Source organism: Lissotriton helveticus, chromosome 2_1 (genome assembly GCF_964261635.1).
Source record: "Lissotriton helveticus chromosome 2_1, aLisHel1.1, whole genome shotgun sequence".
Taxonomy (NCBI): Eukaryota; Metazoa; Chordata; class Amphibia; order Caudata; family Salamandridae; genus Lissotriton; species Lissotriton helveticus.
Window position 1 is genome coordinate 667,126,404 of NC_136059.1, and position 25,406 is coordinate 667,151,809.

Sequence of the window (25,406 nt, forward strand, 5' to 3'; positions counted from 1 at the left end):
ACATACATAACTCTACAATCAATGACGAAGCATTTTCAGGTGTAAAAATGGCTGACCTATTATTGCCTTTGCTAAACCCAAATAGCTCAATTTGTTTAAAAATGTTTGCTCCCCCCAACCAAAATGCACACAAATATAGAAAAAATACTTTCAGGGCTTTCACTCAGTCATCTTCATCCATTGGTCTGGCGCAGTGGCATTCACATTTTGCATCAGCCCATCACGGCATTCAGCACTGGGCAGTGGATCAGCCCAATTCAGCCTTAGGCTCCACTCACTGTGAGTGATATTTTACATACCCGCATATGCACCTCATATTTAAAAGTAGTTCACTTCAGTGCCAGACAACTGAGACAACTGAGGCCAGTACGTCCCTTTTTGATGATAAAAAAGAATCATTTTCCTTTTTTATTTTTTTTATTTTGTAAGGACCTGGCTGCCCTAACACTGCTGCTGAGCCCTCACTGCTGCTTACAATGTGCTGCATGCCACGTGGGCCCCACAGAGGCACCTGTTTTTAAAATGACTTTAAGACCATTCAAAGATGGCTGAGATGGCTGCCTGTGCGTAGACATTCATTCGCATGTACAGTCCACCATTTTGAATGTGTTTTGTTATGCTTACTAAAGCACATTCCGAAGGAAACGAGCACTGGCAAAACCAATAGCTCCGCAGTGTATGCCAGACCTATTGACTCTATCACAGCTTGTTTTTATTTTGAATGAGTTATTCTAGTTGTTCAAATGGGCTTGTTACAGAGTGGCAGCGTATACATGTGTCTGTTTCTCTGTGGGGAAATTAATATGTGGAACGTGTAGTTTCTAACAAGCTTCTTGCCCTAACCAGAAACCAGTCTGGTTATTATATGTAGCAACGATCTTGAAGCTAGTGTGTAGACTCATTTCAGAGCCCTGTATATATTTATATTTCAGGAATGTATGCAAAGGAAAGCCTGAGTTCCTGGCCAAAAAATAGTGCTATGAATTTTTAACATTGACGCATCAACTATGTAAAACAACTCTCCTTAGGTTTACACTCTGAATCCACTAAAGTAAGGTCCTTACCAACCTACAAACATCAAAAGAAAAAGGCAAAGCTTCTAAACCAGACTTTTACTTTCCCAACCCAAGACCCTGGAATGTAGTTCACCTCCCCATGTCTGCCTGCCCCTCCAAACTTGTCCCTACTGCTGAACTTGGGGGTGGTGAGGAGAATCGAAATAAACTTATTTGCGTTTCTCCTTTAAGTAAATATGAATAATTGAAACTTGTAATATCTGCATAAATCATGTACATACTGTTACTACTCACCAATTATAAGATTATGATAAAAAAAAACTACTGTAAGAAATTATTATTGCTCAAGTTGGATGTCACATGCCCGAATTAGCAGATAGTTTGGAAAGACCACCTTGCCGAGATTATCAGGGGCTGCATTACAGAGTACCCAAGGGGGGCAATGGGCGAGTGTACCCATTTTCAGTGCCCCTAATGCACTGTTACACTACATAAGGGGCTGCAGATTCTTGTGTTGCCCCTTCTGTAATACAGTTAGCACCAGCTCACATACAGTGCCAGTGCAATCTTAAGCAGGGGTTCCCTCAAGTGCATGGGTGTTTAACCCCATGCAAATGAGGCAAATACTTGATCTCTGCACGTGCATCACATTATGGATGCAGTAGCAGAGGCAAAGAGCCCGTCAGGAGGGCCACAACATGGTGGTACAAATTGAGTGCATACCCTGAGTGCTTCCCTCTGTATGGAGATTTGGGGGTGTCCATGGACCTTGTAGATATTCCCCTGCAGGTGGTTACAGACACTTAGTATATTTGCTGGCAAGAGTATCTCTGTCCCACCTTTGAACGGCAGGTGGGTAATGCCTATGCAGTGAAAGACTAAGCGTCTGCTTCAGCAGTCACTCCCTTTTTCACTAATGCGCTACACCCACAGGAGGCGTGAATTTTCGACTGCCCCATAGCAGCGCATTATCAGTGCTGTCATGGGCTCTTACGGATATTGTTAAACTTCTTATTTTTTTGGGCAATAAATGATATGCTATGCATTGGGATTTCTAATTTCCTGATTACTTTTAATTACTGTATTCTACCTATAGCCAAAAAATCTCAAGCATTAAAGGGAGTGGACGGTATATAAGGCATGTGCCTCAACCCATGAGATCCCAGTTCTCCGTTTGTGTGAGTGAACACTGTCTCCGACCTCTTTTCTCTATTGAGCCGCAGAGTTATTCAGTAGCTTCAAATAACTACATGTGTATAAATCGTTCTTTATCACATATATTTACTACCTTTCATCATATTCATCTTACATGTTGCTCTACAGTAGTATACCTAAAATGTAAACGCCATCTATATGCCTGTCCCGCGGTTGAGACATTCAGTGTCTTAACTCTTAAAAAAAGTTAGTTTTAAAGTTGCATCTACAAAATGGGTGCATTTAACAGATTGGAAAGGTCCGTGTAATGTCGTCTTTTCATCCTGAAATACATTTTTTGTTCAGCATGTTTTGTATATGTTATTATTCAATGTTGACCCGTATGAGCTGAACTAAAAAAAAACAAAGAACAAGCATTTTCCATTCAATAGGTCTTGCATTTATGAGATTTTGAGCTATTGGCACGAACTGTCAATAGCCTAAATTCTCGCAAATGCCAGACGTTTTGAATTGCAACTATTTGTTTCCAAGCGCCGCACGACGCGCTTGCACTTAATGGAGACCACGGCCCCTTTCTTTAGACAAGCCAGTTCTCGTGATAGGTTACAAATGAAGACGGCGTACTACGGCGGGTCTAACAAGCTGATTACTGAATCAGATGCAAGCATTTACGAAGGACAGAGATGTAGTGTCCCAGAGTCAGTCAGCAGTCTAGTGTTTTGTATGCCCTACACTAAACACCCACCCACCACTGATGTCACTGGTCAGGTGACACAGCTTTAATAAAAGGGGCCGAGCCCATGTGCTCTGGGCCAGTTGTACCCAGTAGCTGACTGTGTCTGCGTCAGTCCTTTCCAACAATGAGGGCCCAGGGCCCACAATATTACATTGGCGACGAGGAGGGCGGATGCTATCCACGCGTGCCGCAGCTGAACACCCCCGGGAAAGAAGAAGGGAAGTGCCCATGTGCAGGGCACCCCTCCGGGGAAACGGCGCCGGCCGCCGAGAGGCCCGAGGGGCGTGTGCAGTGCCCCGGGCCGAGAACACAAAGCAGAGGTGACCAGGAGCTCACCCCGCACCTCCATGCCCAGCGCGAGCCTCCCGGCGTGAGGGGAAAGTGTAGCGGACCGACCAGAGCCCACCTGTGCCGGCCGCAACCGAGCACCACGTGGAGGCACGGCCTGAAGTGCCCAGAAAGGAGCGGACCGACCGGAGCCCACCCGCGTCGGCCGCAAGTGAGGCCCCACCGCGCGGTGATCGAAGCGGAGTTCACCCGCGCAGAGAAAAGGCCTGTCGGCCGAAGGTGAGCCCGTGACCTGCACCGTAAGCGGAGCCCACCCGCAACGGTCAGAACTACATAATGGCGGCCGCCAGCCGCCGCCGCCGAAAACAGAGCGGAGCCTACCCGCTATGAACTTTAAAGTTGCCCCAACAGTGCGCAATGAAGCAAGGCCAGCGGAGCCCACCCGCGGCCTGCTAGGAGCGTCCTCTGTCCCCGCCGCGCAGCGTGTACAATGTGAGGCTGCGGCGGGGTTAATGAATTTCGGCGGGAAGCGCCCGCAGCGTGTGGAGAGCTGCAGGGCACTGGACACTGAAGCGGAGCCCACCCACGTGGTTCAATAGACTCGCCAGCCAAAGCGAGCCCGCCTGCAGCGACCCTTTTCCCCGCCCGCAGCGTGTGAGGAGTGAAGCTGCGGCGGGGGAGGCTGAGGAGAGCAGAAGAAGTTCCCAATGAGAACTGTCCCGGGATGAAGGAAGCCCATAGTGTCTGAGAGCGGCTACCACACCCCCCCTCCCCTGCGCAGTGTGCATGAAGCTGTTGCAGTGGGGGGGTGAACTTGTAAAAAGGCCCAGCGCCGCTGGCGGAGAGATGTGGCCCCCTCCCCGCTACCTCTGAAGTGAGCAGAAAGCGACCGGCAGCGTGTGGCGAGCTGCCGGCGCTAATACCCGCAGCTGAGCCCACCCGCATCGGTGGAGACACAAGCCTTTCCCATCCACACGGGGAAAGTGAACATGGCCCAGCTGCAAGGCGGCATCGTTTTCATACCAACCCCACTCCCTGCACCAAGAGGCATAGGCAGCAGCGCAGCAAAGCAAAGCAGCACGGCCCCAGCAAGCTGCACTCACCAGAGGTGGCCTGTCCTCCCTTTTTCCTTGTCTCCCTCTGCCCCCAAGTAGTCTCCTGCCCGGACAGAGCAACCGGCAGCACCACGGAACCACCCGGTGCGAGGGTCCAGAAAGAGGAAACAAAACGAAGTGCATTGCTACAGGTATTGCGACACCGCCATCTAGTGGCCAAACGGCAACATGACACGCACAGAACAACGCAATACCAGCAGCAGCACAAGACTGTCTGTGGCAGCAAGTGATTGAAGGAAAAGACCACCTGGGAGTAAAATGGACTTATTTGGCAGTGGACAAGCCAAGGAAAGGTTTCCAGGGGGAGAGCAAGGCCTGCACACAAGACGCTGTGTAAAGAAGGCGCAGGGAAGCGTCAGGCATACGTGAATGCACAACGTGGGCCAACCACTTACATATTGCAAACAAACCTGCAACAAACCAAATAAGGCAGCACAGGACAAGCTGCCACAGCCCAAACCTGCTGAAAAGATAAACTGACTACTGCAACCTTGCAGCTTTGCCCTAGCAGCCAAGTGTGCCAGAAGACAGCAGATTCCCCGCAGAGGACACCCAAAGAGACTGACCCATCGCAGGTACACCCCAGGAAGCGCAAGAAGTATTCAGGAGTCAGCGCAGGAACACGCCAGAACGTTCAGGACCACGCCAGGAGATAGCGCAGGAACGTGCCAAAACTCCAGGAACACGCAAGGAGACGGCGCCGGGATGCGCCAGAAGCAAAGCATTGCGCAGGACTGCGCAAGGAGTGAAGGAACTCCACCCAAAAGGACAGAACAACACTGCGCAGGAACGCGCAAGGAGTGAAGGAACTCCACACATCAGGACAGCACAGCATTGCGCTGGACCGCGCAAGGAGCGAAGGAACTCCACGCCACCACGACCGAGTAACGCAGGGACCGCGTCCTCGGAGACCTGTCAGTAGGTCACAGCGAAGATGACTTGCCAAAAAGTCACCGCCAGATGCGGACCAGTCAATTGGTCGCCCGGAAAAGAAAAGGAGAAGATGACCAGGCAGTTGGTCACCCGGAAAGAAAAGGACAAGATGACCAGTCAATTGGTCGCCCGGAAAGAAAAGGAGATGACCTGTCAGTTGGTCGCCCGGAAAGAAAAGGAGAAGATGACCAGTCAGTTGGTCGCCCGGAAAGAAAAGGAGAAGATGACCAGTCAGATGGTCGCCCGGAAAGAGAAGGAGAAGATGACCAGTCAGAAGATCACGACTGCGAAGACATGCCAGAAGATCAAAGGCATAGTAACTGAATAGATCATGAAGAGGTCCATGGACGGGACCCAGAAGAGGTCTGATGACACCGACCCGAAGTAAAGAAGGAGCGACAGGAAGAAAGGTGCGATACCTGGTTTGGCCTTCGGAAGAAGAGAAGGCGTGCCCTAAGGGTAGGACGCAACCAGGGAGATTCGTGTGGAGTGCACGCCACACGGAGATGGCCTGGGTGGTTGAAGAAAAGAAATGGGACCAACCACGTCGTGAAAGGAATGGAGGAGAAGAAGGGTAGTGAGTGCCACGGTGCCACTAGAAGATCACAAGAAGAGAAGAGGTGTGACCAGTCAACTCACACACCCATCAGAAGAAGATGGTGACATGCACCAGAACACCGGAGTGCAACAGAGAACAAGGCCTGGCATGAACACCGGCGGCACAAGTCAAAGATATCCACCTACAAGCCATCCATCCATGTGGCGATCGTAGAAGAGGGAAAGTTTGGACTGTTGACAACGATCTACCTTTGGGGTTGAGCGGAAGATTGAATGGTGAGAGTGCTCACACATCCGGCTGAGGAACTGACCACTCCACATCAACCCGTGGCAGCCCAAGAAGCAAAGGCCTCAAGGGACTCTGGTGGCAGCAAGTCCCACAAGAGAGACAGGTCCACAACGGTGCGTCTGCAAGACCCACGGAGAGGAAAGCTTCGCGTGCAAGAAAAGAGTCAACAGCGTAACCTTCAGGTGGAACTCTGACACAACGGTGAAGATCGTGGAGCGCCCCGCTCACGGCCCGAAGGCTATGGTGGAGCAACATGACCGACAACACCAGTCCAGTGGAAGCCTGGCAAAGAGGTCCTCCCGGACATCTTGTGAGAGAAGAACACCGGCGAGAGGGACATCCTGGTGAGAGGGATGCATGCACCTACTCCTTTCATCTGCCTAGAAACACTTTGAAGCCTGCCCAGAGACATCACCAAGGACCAGGACTGAAGAGGAGAACCGAGAAGACAAACAATACTCAGATTATTGTCACCCTTCTCTCTAACCACCAACTGTCACCAGTGGTGCCAAGCAAAAGCAAGACCGAGAACAAGGTCCAGGCGGCGCACACAGAAGATAGGACCCGCCGAATAATGGCAAACCATGCCACAGTGACTCAGGAGTCCTGGATGCAGCAACTACACCATCTGCGACCTGCAGTGCACCAAAGAGACTCGTTTCAACTCATAGAGTCCAGTGTTATATTGTATGTACATTTTCTTTCCCACAGGTTTGAACTTTGTCGTGGGGTTTTGCGAACTGCACTTTTTCTTCCGCAGGTTGGACTTTCTTTTGTTTTCATTTTCCCCCAAGTTTGGGAGGGATGTAGTGTCCCAGAGTCAGTCAGCAGTCTAGTGTTTTGTATGCCCTACACTAAACACCCACCCACCACTGATGTCACTGGTCAGGTGACACAGCTTTAATAAAAGGGGCCGAGCCCATGTGCTCTGGGCCAGTTGTACCCAGTAGCTGACTGTGTCTGCGTCAGTCCTTTCCAGCAATGAGGGCCCAGGGCCCACAACATTACAAGAGACACAAGCCAAAGAAAAATCTGGGCGAGATTGGGCAGAGCTTCAAGTGCATGCTCTAATACAGCGTGCCTTGCATAGCAGCGCATGCATTGACCAAACTCGACCTAAAAATAATTACAAAACTATCTCACTCCTTTTTGTAGGACTGTGACACTAGCATTTGTGACTTGCTCTAGTCCTTAAAAGCATCTAACCATGCTCCACCTTGAAGTTCAGTCCTGTACATTTTTTGCTCATACGTGTTTTTTCTCTTTTAGATTGTATGCAAGTTTATTACTGCACAACTCGTGATGGCGGGAAGGGGTCAAGGAAGAGGACGAGCAGCTTTTACCTTTGATATCCAGGCAATTGGCTTTTCCAAAGGAGAATCTTTACCTGAAGTGGCATACAAACCTTCCGCAATTTTTCCTGTAAGTGTTTACATTTTTCATGACTTTCATTGATTTTATTGGTTTAGAATGCAGTTCTTATATAGCACTAAATGGTAGAGCTTCAAAGCACAGCAGTTAGGCAACACATTAGGCAGAAAAGCATGAGCAGTGGCAATCATTGTAGTTTTTGCCTAGCAAAAAGATTTAGAGAACCTGCACGTCTCAGAGAACAGATGTCACATGGTCATCGGAACAGGGAGCTTCCCTTGTCCACATAAAATGTCTCCCATTGCCTTGTAACTATCTCGACTGGCATGGTGGTCCATCGGGTGATGTTTTGAAGGGGCTGAAGAGGGACCAGACAGTAGGTTTCGGTTGCTGAACCGCAATGACTCTAGGGGAGTTGGGTGTGGCTTAACAGCTAGGGGGGCTCGCCTTGTAGCTGGGGAACCAGGTTCAAGTCTGGCTGGAGGCTCAAATATCCTGTGATTCTGGACAAATAACTTCATCTCCCCATATCTAGAAATTAATGTGTCCATCTGTAATGCAACTGGTTCTCATGTAAAGCACTCACACCTTCAGGTAGAGTTCACGCTATATAAAACTACAAATATATATATATATATTTTCCAAGAACTTTGTCTCGATATCCCGTATCACTAGACACAAAGAACGAATCGGACCCAATCAGGTGAGTTTGCTAAATTTTATTTTCGTGCAACCTTCTGTTCGCCATGACGCGTTTTGGGCCCTGAAGCCCTTGATCACATGACATGGTCAGCTTCTCTTCGTGATTTTAAGGTGCATACATGGGTCACCTGACCCTGGGCCTGTAGACATAAACAGACTTCAGCCTTATCCACAATTATTTCAATACTTCTGCAAAACTATGCATATCTGTACCAATCATCAACAATGTTGTTAAAATATGTACATTGCCACGTTTTCACCTCGATAATTCTCCCCTTATAAACCCATTGGACTACAGAGCAATTTAGCATCTTGAACTTATTAGTCCTCCCTATACTACAATATTTATGTGCAAATTTCGCAAATAAATAAATAATTATATATATATATATATATATATATATATATATATATATATATATATATATATATATATATACATGAATATCAAATACAACCAAATAGATTTATAATACATTATATGTAAAATCAAGGTTCGATATTTCATTATATTTATACAAATATGAAAAGAAGTAAACATTCTGCATTTGTTGTGTGCAAATATGCTGAAAATGTGCAACATCCATTGGAAATCTGTGCAAAATACGCATTGTACATGGAAATTGGTTATATACAAAAAAGGGAGGTTTTTTTTGAGAATAAAATAAAGCCCAAGTGGGCTCGGTTCATTCTGGGATAACTGCGTCTACACTGCCCTCATGATCCTGTTTACCCATTGCACGTATTTGTGGGAGTTCTGTTACTTCACCCTGTGAATATAGTGTATATATAAAAAAATCCTAAAAAGCAGTTCTCTGTTTGATGACTCTCCCCGCACGTTTAATCATGATCTTACCCTTAGGTATTACTCCTACTGGTATGTTCTACCACTAATCTCAGTTTACAAGCATGTATGTAGGTCCTCTGTCGCGTTCAGACCATTTGGTGTCTTGGTGTTTAGTTCGAGAATATATCTAAACTCGAGTAGTCTCAAGCGTGCTTCCCTGTCACCACCTCTGTGGAGCGGCTGCACCATGTCTATGCCGAAGTAGCTTAGACAACCCAGATCACCCTTGTGGCACGAGTTCACATGTCTCGCCACCGGATATGCCTCATCCTTATTGATGACCGCCCGCATGTGCTGGAGTATGCGCTTGTGGACCTGAAGCTTGGTGCTATCCACATACCTCAGGCCACACGCACACTCCAGCACATACACAACGAATTCTGATTTGCATGTTATTTTTTTGGTGATCCGAATTGGTACTTCACTAAACTTACAGGTTGCGCATTTCATAAAGCCCTTGCTTTGCAATAACCAGTTATCTCTGCACACCACCTCCGGACTACTCTTTACGAGCATGTCGCTCATTGACCTGGCGCGACTATGTTATGGCAGGGTAGTCTGACAGCGTTTGACCAATCACGGGATCCCCCCTGACTATGGGCCAGTTTCTGCGAAAGATCTTTTGCAGCTGCTTGTGTTGGCGACTATAGGCTGTTATTAATCTATGTTGCCCGCCTGCATTGTTCCCTGCTATCAGTGTTCTATTTGCTTTTTCCTCAGTACTGAGAAGGGTATTAATCTTATTCGCTCTTGTCATGGCTTTTTCAACCAGTGCTGCTGAGTAGCCCCTTGCCGTGAACCTTTCCTTGCTGCTTGTTTGTGATGCCAAACATGACTCCTCTGTGTTACATATTCTCCTGATCCTCAGCATCTCCCCATAGGGGATACTTCGGATCAGGTGGATTGGGTGATGGCTTGACGCATGGAGGACCGTGTTGCCCACGGTCTCCTTGCGATGCAGGCTGGTTCGAAGCTTACCTCCCTCCACATAGACTTCAACGTCTAAGAAGTTGACTTTGCTGCTGCTGATCATACCGGTAAATATCAAATTCAACTCATTGACATTGATATTTGCGATAAATTGTTCCGCCTCACTTACTGATCCCTTCCATACTATAAAAAGGTCGTCTATGAATCTGTACCAAGACGCTACCTTCGTTGTCATCACCTCTGCAAAGGCGACTACCAGGACCTGCTCCTCCCACAGCCCCATGTGCAAGCACGCGTAGCTGGGGGAGAAGCAGGCCCCCATCGCTACTCCTCTCAGTTGTTGAATATTTGATTTTGGAATAGGAAATAATTGCTAGTGAGACAGATCTCCAACATTTCCTTCAACATAGCATTGTGTTCTAGCAAGCATATCGGTCTCCTATTTAGAAAATGTGAAACTGCTTCCAAACCGTCCTTGTGGTTAATGCTAGTATACAAAGCAGTCACATCCAGTGTGATCAATAAATAATCATCATGCCACACAATTGACCTGACCTTCTCCAAGAAGTCCATAGTGCCTCTTAGGTAAGATGGCAGGTCTTTTACGTGCTCCTGGAGGAAGTGGTCGATGTAACGGGACGCATTTTCAAATGTTCCTTGTCTGGCCGATATAATGGGCCTTCCCGGTGGTCCATCGGGTGATGTTTTGAAGGGGCTGAAGAGGGACCAGACAGTAGGTTTCGGTTGCTGAACCGCAATGACTCTTGGGGAGTGGGTGTGGCTTAACAGCTAGGGGGGCTCGCCTTGTAGCTGGGGAACCAGGTTCAAGTCTGGCTGGAGGCTCAAATATCCTGTGATTCTGGACAAATAACTTCATCTCCCCATATCTAGAAATTAATGTGTCCATCTGTAATGCAACTGGTTCTCATGTAAAGCACTCACACCTTCAGGTAGAGTTCACGCTATATAAAACTACAAATATATATATATATTTTCCAAGAACTTTGTCTCGATATCCCGTATCACTGGACACAAAGAACGAATCGGACCCAATCAGGTGAGTTTGCTAAATTTTATTTTCGTGCAACCTTCTGTTCGCCATGACGCGTTTCGGGCCCTGAAGCCCTTGATCACATGACATGGTCAGCTTCTCTTCGTGATTTTAAGGTGCATACATGGGTCACCTGACCCTGGGCCTGTAGACATAAACAGACTTCAGCCTTATCCACAATGATTTCAATACTTCGGCAAAACTATGCATATCTGTACCAATCATCAACAATGTTGTTAAAATATGTACATTGCCACGTTTTCACCTCGATAATTCTCCCCTTATAAACCCATTGGACTACAGAGCAATTTAGCATCTTGAACTTATTAGTCCTCCCTATACTACAATATTTATGTGCAAATTTCGCAAATAAATAAATAATTATATATATATATATACATGAATATCAAATACAACCAAATAGATTTATAATACATTATATGTAAAATCAAGGTTCGATATTTCATTATATTTATACAAATATGAAAAGAAGTAAACATTCTGCATTTGTTGTGTGCAAATATGCTGAAAATGTGCAACATCCATTGGAAATCTGTGCAAAATACGCATTGTACATGGAAATTGGTTATATACAAAAAAAGGGAGGTTTTTTTTGAGAATAAAATAAAGCCCAAGTGGGCTCGGTTCATTCTGGGATAACTGCGTCTACACTGCCCTCATGATCCTGTTTACCCATTGCACGTATTTGTGGGAGTTCTGTTACTTCACCCTGTGAATATAGTGTATATATAAAAAAAATCCTAAAAAGCAGTTCTCTGTTTGATGACTCTCCCCGCACGTTTAATCATGATCTTACCCTTAGGTATTACTCCTACTGGTATGTTCTACCACTAATCTCAGTTTACAAGCATGTATGTAGGTCCTCTGTTGCGTTCAGACCATTTGGTGTCTTGGTGTTTAGTTCGAGAATATATCTAAACTCGAGTAGTCTCAAGCGTGCTTCCCTGTCACCACCTCTGCGGAGCGGCTGCACCATGTCTATGCCGAAGTAGCTTAGACAACCCAGATCACCCTTGTGGCACGAGTTCACATGTCTCGCCACCGGATATGCCTCATCCTTATTGATGACCGCCCGCATGTGCTGGAGTATGCGCTTGTGGACCTGAAGCTTGGTGCTATCCACATACCTCAGGCCACACGCACACTCCAGCACATACACAACGAATTCTGATTTGCATGTTATTTTTTTGGTGATCCGAATTGGTACTTCACTAAATTTACAGGTTGCGCATTTCATAAAGCCCTTGCTTTGCAATAACCAGTTATCTCTGCACACCACCTCCGGACTACTCTTCACGAGCATGTCGCTCATTGACCTGGCGCGACTATGTTATGGCAGGGTAGTCTGACAGCGTTTGACCAATCACGGGATCCCCCCCTGACTATGGGCCAGTTTCTGCGAAAGATCTTTTGCAGCTGCTTGTGTTGGCGACTATAGGCTGTTATTAATCTAGGTTGCCCGCCTGCATTGTTCCCTGCTATCAGTGTTCTATTTGCTTTTTCCTCAGTACTGAGAAGGGTATTAATCTTATTCGCTCTTGTCATGGCTTTTTCAACCAGTGCTGCTGAGTAGCCCCTTGCCGTGAACCTTTCCTTGCTGCTTGTTTGTGATGCCAAACATGACTCCTCTGTGTTACATATTCTCCTGATCCTCAGCATCTCCCCATAGGGGATACTTCGGATCAGGTGAATTGGGTGATGGCTTGACGCTTGGAGGACCGTGTTGCCCACGGTCTCCTTGCGATGCAGGCTGGTTTGAAGCTTACCTCCCTCCACATAGACTTCAACGTCTAAGAAGTTGACTTTGCTGCTGCTGATCATACCGGTAAATATTAAATTCAACTCATTGACATTGATATTTGCGATAAATTGTTCCGCATCACTTACTGATCCCTTCCATACTATAAAAAGGTCGTCTATTAATCTGTACCAAGACGCTACCTTCGTTGTCATCACCTCTGCAAAGGCGACTACCAGGACCTGCTCCTCCCACAGCCCCATGTGCAAGCACGCGTAGCTGGGGGAGAAGCAGGCCCCCATCGCTACTCCTCTCAGTTGTTGAATATTTGATTTTGGAATAGGAAATAATTGCTAGTGAGACAGATCTCCAACATTTCCTTCAACATAGCATTGTGTTCTAGCAAGCATATCGGTCTCCTATTTAGAAAATGTGAAACTGCTTCCAAACCGTCCTTGTGGTTAATGCTAGTATACAAAGCAGTCACATCCAGTGTGATCAATAAATAATCATCATGCCACACAATTGACCTGATCTTCTCCAAGAAGTCCATAGTGCCTCTTAGGTAAGATGGCAGGTCTTTCACGTGCTCCTGGAGGAAGTGGTCGATGTAACGGGACGCATTTTCAAATGTTCCTTGTCTGGCCGATATAATGGGCCTTCCCGGTGGTCCATCGGGTGATGTTTTGAAGGGGCTGAAGAGGGACCAGACAGTAGGTTTCGGTTGCTGAACCGCAATGACTCTTGGGGAGTGGGTGTGGCTTAACAGCTAGGGGGGCTCGCCTTGTAGCTGGGGAACCAGGTTCAAGTCTGGCTGGAGGCTCAAATATCCTGTGATTCTGGATAAATAACTTCATCTCCCCATATCTAGAAATAAATGTGTCCATCTGCAATGGAACTGGTTCTCATGTAAAGCACTCACACCTTCAGGTCGAGTTCACGCTATATAAAACTGCAAATATATATATATATATACGCTCACAGAAACCTTATCATACGATAAGATGAAAGCAGCACTCCGGCAGTTTACTAGACACAGCGTTTATTCACAGCAAAACAAACAAACGTTTCGGCGGTTGCCTTCCTCGGTGTTTTCTTACCGGCACCATGCAGTTCAAAACTTTAAATGCACTTTTGCCAGGAACGGTAAACAACAACAAGGGACTTGCCCTTCCTTGCACCACGGTGGGCGCCATCTTGAAATGGGTTATATATGGCCGAAAATCAGACTTTTCAAGACAGAAGGGTCACAAAAGCGATAAAGCCGTGGATCGGCTTATGTCCCTAACAGTATGAATACCTACTGGCAAACAGAATTATAGCATATACAACTACAAAGTGGTGTTCAGCGTATTTCATAACATGACTATCAAAGTTAATTTCATTTCATCTTTCTTAGATTATTAAATGTACTTATGATTGCAAATTACGAAATACCCAACATGCAGTGAAGGCCGTCCTCCCACCGAAACAACAGAATAAAAAACACACAAATCCAAGAGGCAAAGAAAAATTACAGCAAAACATACTACATTTTCTGGTCAAATTTTCAGCAAAGAAACTAGAGCGAAAAGCGAAAAAGGTCTGTGCTATTTCAGTTTCAGACACAGTAGGAACTCCGTTCAACATGTAGACAAATTAAGTACTCGAATCATGAAGACCCATAGATACAGTAATGAGTGGCAATATATCTCTCGAAGTCAAAGCTTAATGCAATAAATAAGTATATACATGTGATACATGGTTAACATGTTTCTAGGTGCACAATCGGCCTAGTATGGCATTTGGCATATAGCCGTCGATGATGATAGTAATCATAGTTATTACTTCCCCAGATGTACTGCCATTTCTTCCCCGCTGTTCATACCTTTCGGGTATTTGGTGGACAGGTCGATGATGTACCTTGACTCAAGGCGTCGTAGCCTCCTGAGTCTATCGCCGCCACGTGGATTATGTGGTACATGATCTATACCAAAAAACTGCAGTTTGCTACGATCTTTGTTATGATATTCCGCGAAGTGTCGCGCCACTGGGTATGAGGGATCGACTTTGTCGATTGCCCTCATATGCTCCAGCACCCTCAACTTCAGTTGGTTGATAGTGCTCCCAATGTAGCGTGAGCCGCACGGGCACACAAGGCAGTACACGGCATAGGTGGTACTGCACGTGATGAATTTCTGGATTTTGTTAGTTCTGCCTGCGTCCGGAATATCATAATGAAGTACCCTTCGACTGTTGGCACATGCCTTGCATTTGCCACAAGGAAAGAAACCACTCATGGCTCTTAAGGTGTTAGGTTGAGCAGAGGGCACCTCCAGGTGGCTATGTACCAACATATCTCCTAGAGACCTGGCCTTGCTAAAGGTTACCAGTGGATATGGTGGAAGATCTTCCCTCAATACCTCATCAGTCTGTAATATATGCCAGTTTTTACGCATTAGAGCTTTAAGTTTGTCCGCCCCCTGGGAATAAGGTGTAATCATCCTAAAGATGTCTTTTCTAGGGGTCCCACTCTCCTTGGGTTTAGCTCTAAGTAAATCATTTCTAGAGATCTTCCGAACTTTAGTAAGAGTACTCTGCAACAGTTGCTCTTCATATCCTCTTGAACGAAAGCGTGCCAGGCAATCCGAAGCAGCCGCTTCGAATTCCCGGTCTTGGGTACTGTTCCTCTTCAACCTCAAGAGTTCCCCATAAGGGATACTCTTGATTTAGCTTCAGTGGGTGTCCACTTCTGGCATACAGAATAGAATTACCCGCTGTTTCCTTGCGGTACAGCGAGGTCTGGACATGGCTATCCTCAACGTATACTCTAAGGTCTAAATAGTTGGCTGCCACCCCACTAATAGTACCAGAGAGATGAATATTATAGATGTTATCGTTGAGAGATGTAATGTACTTTTCTGCCATATCTTTGGTGCCCTGCCACACGATGAATAAGTCATCTATGTAGCGGTACCAGTGTACCACCCTACCGCTATCCTGGCCTTCCTTCCAGCTCCTGGGCACCTGCTCCTCCCACCAGCCAACGAACAAGTTCGCGTAGCTGGGAGCAAAGCAGGTGCCCATCGCCGTACCGGAGATCTGTCGGTAGAATTTGTCTTCAAACAAAAAAATGTTGTTAACTAAACAGAACTGCACAAATTCCATCAGTATAACGTTATGATGTGCAAAACGTATTTGGCGTTTGCCCAGATAATGTTCGATAGCAGCCAAGCCATGCCTGTGGTCGATGATCGTATAGAGACTGGTGATATCCATCAGATATAATATATATCCTACTAGCGGTCGCCAGTAGGTAGTTATAGTTAGGACCTAGTTTCCATAGGAAATCCTCAACATTCTATTTGGATTAACTTTGGCCCTGGTGGATGAATCTTTGCGAATTTCTCAAAGAAGATGGCTCGGTCCGCTGTGCTCCTTCCCTGAAAGTTGGGGGGGATTGGTGAAGTGGGGGCTGAGATAAAAGGGGGGTCCCAAAACGTGTTTTCTCCATGTTATTTTCCATAGGACGTTTAGACACGGCTACAGGTCGAACGGCTGAATGGATTTATAAGAAATTTGGCAAAACTGTAGAGTCCGGCTCGCAGATTACGCTTTTTTTGGAATGGTGTAAATCCGTTCAGTAGTTGCTGAGAAAATTAAAGTTAAATTCAATTATATATCTATACGCGCGGACGGGTGCGCGCACTCAAGCGGCTGCGCGCGAGCGGATTTTTTTTTTTGCTTCGTGACGTCTGTTAACGTTCGATTCGAAGGAAATCAGGAAGTGTTGACCGCCATTTTGTCACTGCGAGTAAATATATTGTTCATTTCAAAGCGTTGGAATATGGAAAGGGGAGAAGGTAGAGATTGTTTTGCTGCGTAGGTTTTCTCAGGGTGTGCAGTAAGGCCCTTAAAGGCAAAAATATATATATATATATTTTTTTAAAAGATGCGGGGTGCGCGCACACCTATTTACAAGAGTGTGAAAATAGAGATACATCAGAAGTTTGAGTGCTTTGATATAAGGTGGCTCTGAAAAGAGCCCTTGTGTTAATTGAGTTTTTTCTGCATTTATAAGTAAGTAGCGATGCAGAGCCTGATGTTGCAGAGGAAGATTCTGTTTCTGCCTTCCTTCTTACCTAGTTATGGTTTTTTCACTCCCACTCCAGGCTTTTAGTCTGTGGATAGAAAACATGAACCTACACTCACCTATGAAAATCTTACTATTGATGCTTGACTGAGGCCAAGGAGATCAGAGTGCATGTCTGTGTAAGGTGATGTACCTCTGGGGAGATGATGTTACGTTTAAACGTAGCCCCTGAGTGCTTAGTTCGGTTCTGTTCTCTGTCACTGTTGTTGATTTAGAGCCCCAAATACAAAGGCTTGTTGTTGCTTGTGAATCCCCAAATGTATATTTGCCCATACTGATCCATAACGCCCCGGCCTATCCATGTCGTAGGCCGCAAGAGTGGGCGAAACTCAGCTGGCCGAGCGAGACTTGGGGAGGGGGCAGGAGCCAAGAGGAAACAAGGAGGGGTTTTCATCATTTGGGACAAAAAATAGTTCTAAACCAATGAAAAGTGTTATTTTTAGGTCACATGACCTAGCCTAACATCATTAGGAACCCAAAAGTGAAATGAACCAATGAAAAGTTTTATTAACAAGTCACATGACCTGTTATGCTTACGTTACGCGCTCCGCGCCCCGGATTGCTTCCGGGAAGCTGTGCTTCGCGCCTCGCGCACCGGAGCATTTCCGGGTGCGCTAACGCGGCGTGTCATATGACGCATTATGCAACAACGCGATACGTCGTTGGGGCTCCACCGGAACTGATCGAATTGGTAGTCTACAGTGTTTCTGGATGTTTCAGACTGAAGCTGGCGTCAGCATGAGAGCACCCCGTGGCTACGTCGTGGCCATTCCGCGAGCAATCATGGCAGTCGCTCCCCACCGGAACTCTGCGGGAGTCGGGGGCCCCGGTGACTCTTGTAGAATCTTCAAGGCTGAGGGGACGCTTTTGGGAATGGGGCCCATGCCCTAGCAGTCAAGCGTCCGAGTTCCAGGGTTGCCCAGAGCCATCCTTGCAGGCCAGGCCCAAGTCTGTTGAGCCGACCGCCATTTCCTGAGCTCCGTGGCAGCCGCCTGTCGCTGTATCGCAAGAGTGGGTGCAATTCAGCCGGATGGCGGGTGAGAAGCTGTAATAGCAAGAGCAGGCGTAATTCAGCTGGCCGAGCGAGGCAATGTGCCGCAGGAGTGGGCGCAACTCAGCTTGTCGAGTGAAGCGCTGGGGTGTAGCTGAGAAACCTCCACCTGGGGAGGTGGGGGAGGCTCGTTAGCGCCGCCTCTCCCTTCCAGTGCACCCCACGCCGTCTCCTGGCGCAGGTATATGTGATGGTTGGACCAGGGCACCGCAGGACATGTCTTTAGGTCAAACCCTCAACTATGGCACCCAACATCCAGGACTTATGCCATTTGTGCAAGGCAGTGACATCGAAGCATGTCAGGGACCAAGCATATCCAGAGTCCTTCCTACAGTCTCTGCCTTCCTTCTTACCTAGTTATGGTTTTTTCACTCCCACTCCAGGCTTTTAGTCTGTGGATGGAAAACTATGAACCTATACTCACCTATGAAAATCTTACTATTGATGCTTGACTGAGGCCAAGGAGATCAGAGTGCATGAGTCTCATGCTCGATCGATTGAGCTGGCCGGATCAGGCAACAAGAAGGTGGTGGGGGTGGTGGCATCAGCAAGGCATCCCCCCCACACAACTTGTCGGACATCACCTCTGGATGTACTGGGGACGAACCTTGGCGCATGGTGTCGTCCCCGGGGTATTTGCACAACGGTCCTCCACCCCTAGGCCGCCAGCTATGCTACCTCGACAGGAACAGCGTCATGCATTTGGATCGATGTTGCAGCAGGCTGCCATGTAAATAGTTATTTAATAAAACGTTTTACCCTGTTACTTTACTGGTGTGTTGTGTATATTAATAAATATTTGCATAGGGTTTGTCGTTATTTTGGGCGGGGTGGGCGGCGGAGCCGAGCTGTCTTGCAGCCATCATGGCATCGAGCTCGGTTCCTCTCACTAGTTTCATATTTCTCATGAGGGGTTGTTCCTAATGTTTCTATTTTAGCGAGGTCAAAAAGAGATCCCATCAGTGGCCTACTGATTTTGCTCGATTCCTTTTGTTTTTTCTAACGATTTTTAAGTTAAAGTTTGCTAGCACGATACAGCGGCTAGTCCGCATTTTATATATATGTCCTTTTTATTAGGGGTGTCCTCCGGTGGAGTCGGACGATCTACCTCTAATAAACGGTAAGTGTTCCTCTGAAGGAATGCGTCTTGAAAGTGGCTGACTGTAATGCATGATATTTCACTCAGTGACTTTCAGGCCCATGCTGTTTCAAAACTGTGCATGTGCTTGAAGCAGGCGTAGGTATTGACGCAGCATTGTGAATATAGTGCATTGGTGAGCCTTGCTGGAGCTGCATCGCACTTGCGATGCAACTCTAGCAATGTATTACTTTTTCAGCACAGATGTGTTACGCATGTATGGTGTTTTTGTACCATGGTGCGCCACATTTCAAATGTGGCACACCATGGGTAACGGAGCACTAGCATACTGTGGTGCACATTAACTGGTGCATATCTGGGTATGAAGTAGTTAACATAAATCTGCCCCATAGGTTACAAATCCGCGTTTAGTAGAGTGTTCGGCCTTTGTAGTGTTATGTTTTTTCTGTTATTCTATGTAGGTATGTAATATTGCAAGATTTTTGTCACGAAAAAGAAGCCATGAGTATTGGGTTTGTGAAAGATTGCAAAATTTTTTAAAATTAAAAAGCAACAACCATGGCATTGTTTAATATAGTATTGTAAATACTTATCTTTAACAATGATGAGAGAGTAAAAAAAGGTTAACCTGATGTTTTAAAGTTATTCACAGGCTTCTTTAGAGGAAGTGTTCTATAGGATTGTAGCGTGGGTGTTTCACTTTTTTATAGGTAATAGAATGCATTCTGTATGCTGTAGCAGGAGGAGTACTACATACTTGAATATTCTTCAGTGCTTATTTTCATTTCGTAAGTGGTATTGAGACCGACACAGAACTTCAATGGATCGGAGGGGCTGTTCCTGTGCATCTGGAGGACTGCCAAGCCGTTGCAGCAGTGGGAGTGAGGCCTCTCACAGGGGCGTAGTGCAGCTCCTTTTGATGCTCACAATTGCAGATAACAGGGTAGAGATGTCCGTGGAATTTATGGATGGTTAGTCACACTAGAGTGTGCGCGGCGCCCCTAGCACCTCATTACGGCACACAGGGGAGCCGCGTTGCACAGTTTGAGAATCAGAGAATTAGGAGATAAACCTTCATAATAGGAAGGCTTCTAAGCGATAAAAATCGCCGGTGCTCGGCGGTAAAAATATCACTGCTATCGGTGGAATTTTCCACGGTGATAGTGCTTCAACAGCAATGGGAAAACATATCTGATAGAAAATCCTGTAACAATCTCAGTATTTCACATTATCGCGTGAAAAGAAAGTCTTCCGAAAGATGTTGAACGTTGTTCTCTTTTGAGAGTAGAAAACATAGTGAGGGAAGTGGGTGGAGTGCTCCGTGTAAATTGCAGAATAGAAACTACTAAGAACCAATTGGAAGTGTTGTTTTCAAGTCACATGACTTCACATGCACGTCTCAGGACGTGTACGCGGTGACAGTATCTGGTCACGTACGTCATTTGGAAGTAGCGGTCTAATTCAGCGAAGTTTCAAAACGTGAAAAGGAGTAAATCCAAACACATCCGGATTTAATATATCTTCTGAGCTCGATTCAAGCATACGATTGTTAAAGTATAAAACCTTTAATATTTTTTTTAAAAATACCAAGGTGTGTACATTCGGTCACGCACGAAAGTTTAAAAAGACATTCCGCTCCATTTAATGAAAATTTTCATAATAATAAAAAAGAAGCCTAGGTTTAGTCTCCTTGACGTAGTATAAGTTCTTTGATGGGTCTATGAAGAAATTTAATAAGTTGCAATTGCAAAGTTTTCACGAAATATATAGGCGGGTGCGCGCACATGGTTGCGCACGAACGAAAGCCAAAAAAGCGGAGATAAACCCCCTTTATAATATGCTCCTGGAGCTCTTTTTGGTACAATGAGTTAGTTCTGAAAAGAACTTTTTTTTTTTTTTTTTTTTTAAACAAGTGTTATGTTGTTTTTGACTTTTTAAACTTGCAACAACATTTTCATGTGTGACACAGGATCAAAATGAAATGAAGAAATGTATCTTTTCTCGGGGCATTTATGACTTTCAATTTTTAGTTTAATAAGAATGAGGCTCTGCTCTCCGTACAGAAGAATTTTTCCACACTCGTTGCATTTCATGTGCACCTTTGCAAGATATGGTCTCAAGTCCATCACAGCACTCGATGGAGATACAGGTCGTCCACCAGAAGATGTGCTGGCCACCTCTGATGGTAATAGCGTGGCCAGGGCTCTAGTCGATGCCTGTGCAAATTCCACAGGGTGCACTTGTTTGACATGCCGCACCATGGTATGTATGGAAAAGGAATATTTTTTTGTTGGATTTCCTCTTGAGAGAACCGATTTGCATATCGTGCAGCTAACTTTTGGCGCCTTCACTTTCTTTTGTTCTTCAGGATAAGTGAAAAATTGCCAAATAAAAGATTCCTTTTTTCTTTTTAAAGGTAGTCGCTCATTTCCTTCAGATTCGGAAGATGAATGCGGAACGGCAGCCATTTCAGCAAAGTTTTCCGAAAGATGTTGAACGTTGTTCTCTTTTGAGAGTCCAAAAGATAGTGAGGGAAGTGGGTGGAGTGCTCCGTGTAAATTGCAGAATAGAAACTACTAAGAACGAATTGGAAGTGTTGTTTTCAAGTCACATGACTTCACATGCGCGTCTCAGGACGTGTACGCGGTGACAGTATCTGGTCACGTATGTCATTTGGAAGTAGCGGTCTAATTCAGCGAAGTTTCAAAACGTGAAAAGGAGTAAATCCAAACACATCCGGATTTAATATATCTTCTGAGCTCGATTCAAGCATACAATTGTTAAAGTATAAAACCTTTTATTTTTATTTTTTTAAATACCAAGGTGTGTACATTCGGTCACGCACGAAAGTTTAAAAAGACATTCGGCTCCATTTAATGAAAATTTTCATAATAATAAAAAAGAAGCCTAGGTTTAGTCTCTTTGACGTACTATAAGTTCTTTGATGGGTCTATGAAGAAATTCAATAAGTTCAAATTGCAAAGTTTTCACGAAATATATAGGCGGGTGCGCGCACTCGGTCGCGCACGAAAGCCTGGAAATGCGCTATCCATTTTATTGAGAACTGTTGCCGAGAGTGCGCACACCGGGTCGCGCACGAAAGTTTAGAAAGTCTATTTTTATTTACAGACAAATTTTAATGCGTTCAAAAAAAGGCAAGGTACAGACTTTCTAATTCTGTATCGCTTTACAAGGAGTCTCTATGCAACTTGAACAGTGAAGAAAACGGCTTGTTTCCGAAAAAAAATATTGCCAGAACTTTATTGACAAAAGTATAGGTTGCATACACGAGATATTTCTGAATTAGCATTTTAAAAACCAATGAAATTCACTGAAAAAACCATAGGTTTTACACACGTTATAGTTAGGAAGTAGCATTTACAAAACCTATGAAATTCACTAAAAAAACCATAGGTTTTACACACGTTATAGTTAGGAAGTAGCATTTACAAAACCTATGAAATTCACTGAAAAAACCATAGGTTTGACACCAGTTATAGTTAGCTGGAAATTTTACTGATTATAAAACCAATGAAATTCCACGTTAAAGTTAGTTGGACTCACTATAACTTGCGCGTGTAATGCACTGCTGATGACATCTCACATTACATCACTCATGACATGGTCAGTGACATCACTCATGACACCATCCTTGTGACAGAGTAACAGATCTCCTTTCAGTGTAATGTAACCCTTGAAAAACATTCGAAAAAAGAAACTAAAATTTTCCAAAAAAAAGAGATATCCATACCAGTTACAACCAATTCAGTAATTCCACCATCTATATACACACCCACTCATTCACCAACAGTTCTATATAGTCACTCATACATATACTCACTCATCATGTGAAGTGATACACCTATACTTCCTGTTACACACCGACAGTCATCCAAAAGTTACTCACACATGCAAATAAACTATTGAACATCCATTTTTTCGCATACAGAGCAATACATACACTACCACCTTACTTCTATTGAAAAAACACATATTTATTCTCTTAAACAATCACTTTTCGAAACACATACTTATGTAAACAGGAACTCTTACAATCTCTTACTCTCACATACTCACTTATATGCATCAATATTCACATATTCTAGATTAAAACATATGTAGTTACTGTTTAAAACACTAGTGAGACAGTCATTTACTCACTAACATACACATATACACACTATTCAACCATACAGTCCTGCACATATGTAGTCTTCAAAATACATACAAAAAAAGAGTCTGTCACTCATGCATCAATGTTGTAAGTAATTCCCACACTAAACAATACAAACACTCATACTGATACTAATAAAACATCTAATAACCCATGTACATACACATGTACCTACTCACCAACCCATGCAGCTACTTATACACAAAGTGAAATACTAATACATATATTTAAATATTACTCACTAATATTTATTTTTCAGAAAGACACACATTCACTCGATGGTGTCATGAGTGATGTAATATGTGATGTCATCAGCAGTGCATTACACGCGCAAGTTATAGTGAGTCCAACTACCTATACCGTGGAATTTCATTGGTTTTATATCAGTAAAATTTCCAGCTAACTATAACTGGTGTCAAACCTATGGTTTTTTCAGTGAATATATATATATATATATATATATATATATATATATATATATATATATATATATATATATATATATATATATATATATATATATATATATATATATATATATTCACTGAAAAAACCATAGGTTATAGACCATATATAGTTAGGAATTAGCATTTAAAAAACCTTATTTTACTCACACAAAACCAATGAAATTCCATATATAGTTAGTTGTACTAACTATATATCACGCACCCGCAATCCACTGCTGATGATGTCACATATTACATCATTCATGACATGGTCAGTGACATCACTGATGACATCACTGATGACATCTCAAATGACATCACTGATGACATCACTGATGACATCTCAAATGACATCACTGATGACATCTCAAATGACTTCACTGATCACATCACTGATGACATCACTCATGTGATAATACGATGAACCTCTTCAGACTCTAATATAACCTTAGATACACTCAGTGTAAACAGACACTCACAGACTGTCACTCATCCACGGAGTTACTTACACACCTAGTCAGTCATGCAAAGAATCAATCACACCTCCATTTTCACAACTATACAGTTATACACATCTTACTTATTCAAACATATACTAAAACATATTTACTCACTTATACAATCCTGGATACAAGAGCACAATGATCCATACAGCCACTCACACATTCACTGGCTCTTATGCACAGTTATTTATATATGTCAACTCTCACATGTACTGTATTTTACATATGTACTTACTTTGACATGTAACAATGAGATATCCATTCACTCACCAATACAGTCATGCACACAGTCAACCGCCCATACAGCTGTTTCCACATGCACTTTTGAACCCATACATCTATGCACAGAGTCATACACCTCCCAGCCACCCACACACACACTCAGTCTCCCATACAAATGCTTGGGCAACCAATCAATAACCCATATAGTTACTCATATAGCTACTGATCAACACATGCAGCAGTTTACAGAACAACAGACATAATGATGCACAAATTAAGACAGTTTAGTCACTAACCCATGCACTCAGTGAGACACATTTAACCACTCACTCATACAGTCAGTCATGCACCTACTAAATCCTTCATCCAGACACTTATACATCCACTCATTCTTAAATATGTAAGACATATTTTAACTTTACAGAAAAATAGTCATTGTATGATGTCATCAATGATGTCATCAGTGATGTCATTTGAGATGTCATCAGTGATGTCATCAGTGATGTCATTTGAGATGTCATCAGTGATGTCATCAGTGATGTCATCAGTGATGTCACTGACCATGTCATGAATGATGTAATATGTGACATCATCAGCAGTGGATTGCGGGTGCGTGATATATAGTTAGTACAACTAACTATATATGGAATTTCATTGGTTTTGTGTGAGTAAAATAAGGTTTTTTAAATGCTAATTCCTAACTATATATGGTCTATAACCTATGGTTTTTTCAGTGAATTTTCAAGGTTTTTTAAATGCTAATTCCTAACTATATATGGTTTATAACCTATGCTTTTTTCAGTGAATTTCAATGGTTTTTTAATAGCAAATATCTATAGCTATAAAATGTATTCTTATTTAAATCCAAAAATATATTTTATATGTTTATTAATAATTTTTTTTAAATATTTTTTTTGTTTCGCTCCCGGTCCGCGAGCCGGGAAGCTTCCCGTTAGCTCAATTTGATGCCGCGACCCGGTCCGCGAACCGGTAAAAAATCAACTTAGTGACGGTATCGCGTTGCCGCGT

General features: G+C 44.3%; 1 protein-coding gene across 1 annotated transcript in view; it reads left to right on the plus strand.

The window, feature by feature from the left end:
* Positions 1–25,406, plus strand: part of POLR3G (RNA polymerase III subunit G) — a 471,818-nt gene that overhangs the window by 83,474 nt on the left and 362,938 nt on the right. Inside the window, exon 2 of the mRNA XM_078677340.1 lies at positions 7,360–7,512. Within this exon, the coding sequence (XP_078533466.1) occupies positions 7,393–7,512 (120 nt within the window). The 5' untranslated portion in view covers positions 7,360–7,392. The remainder of the gene's footprint in view (positions 1–7,359; positions 7,513–25,406) is intronic.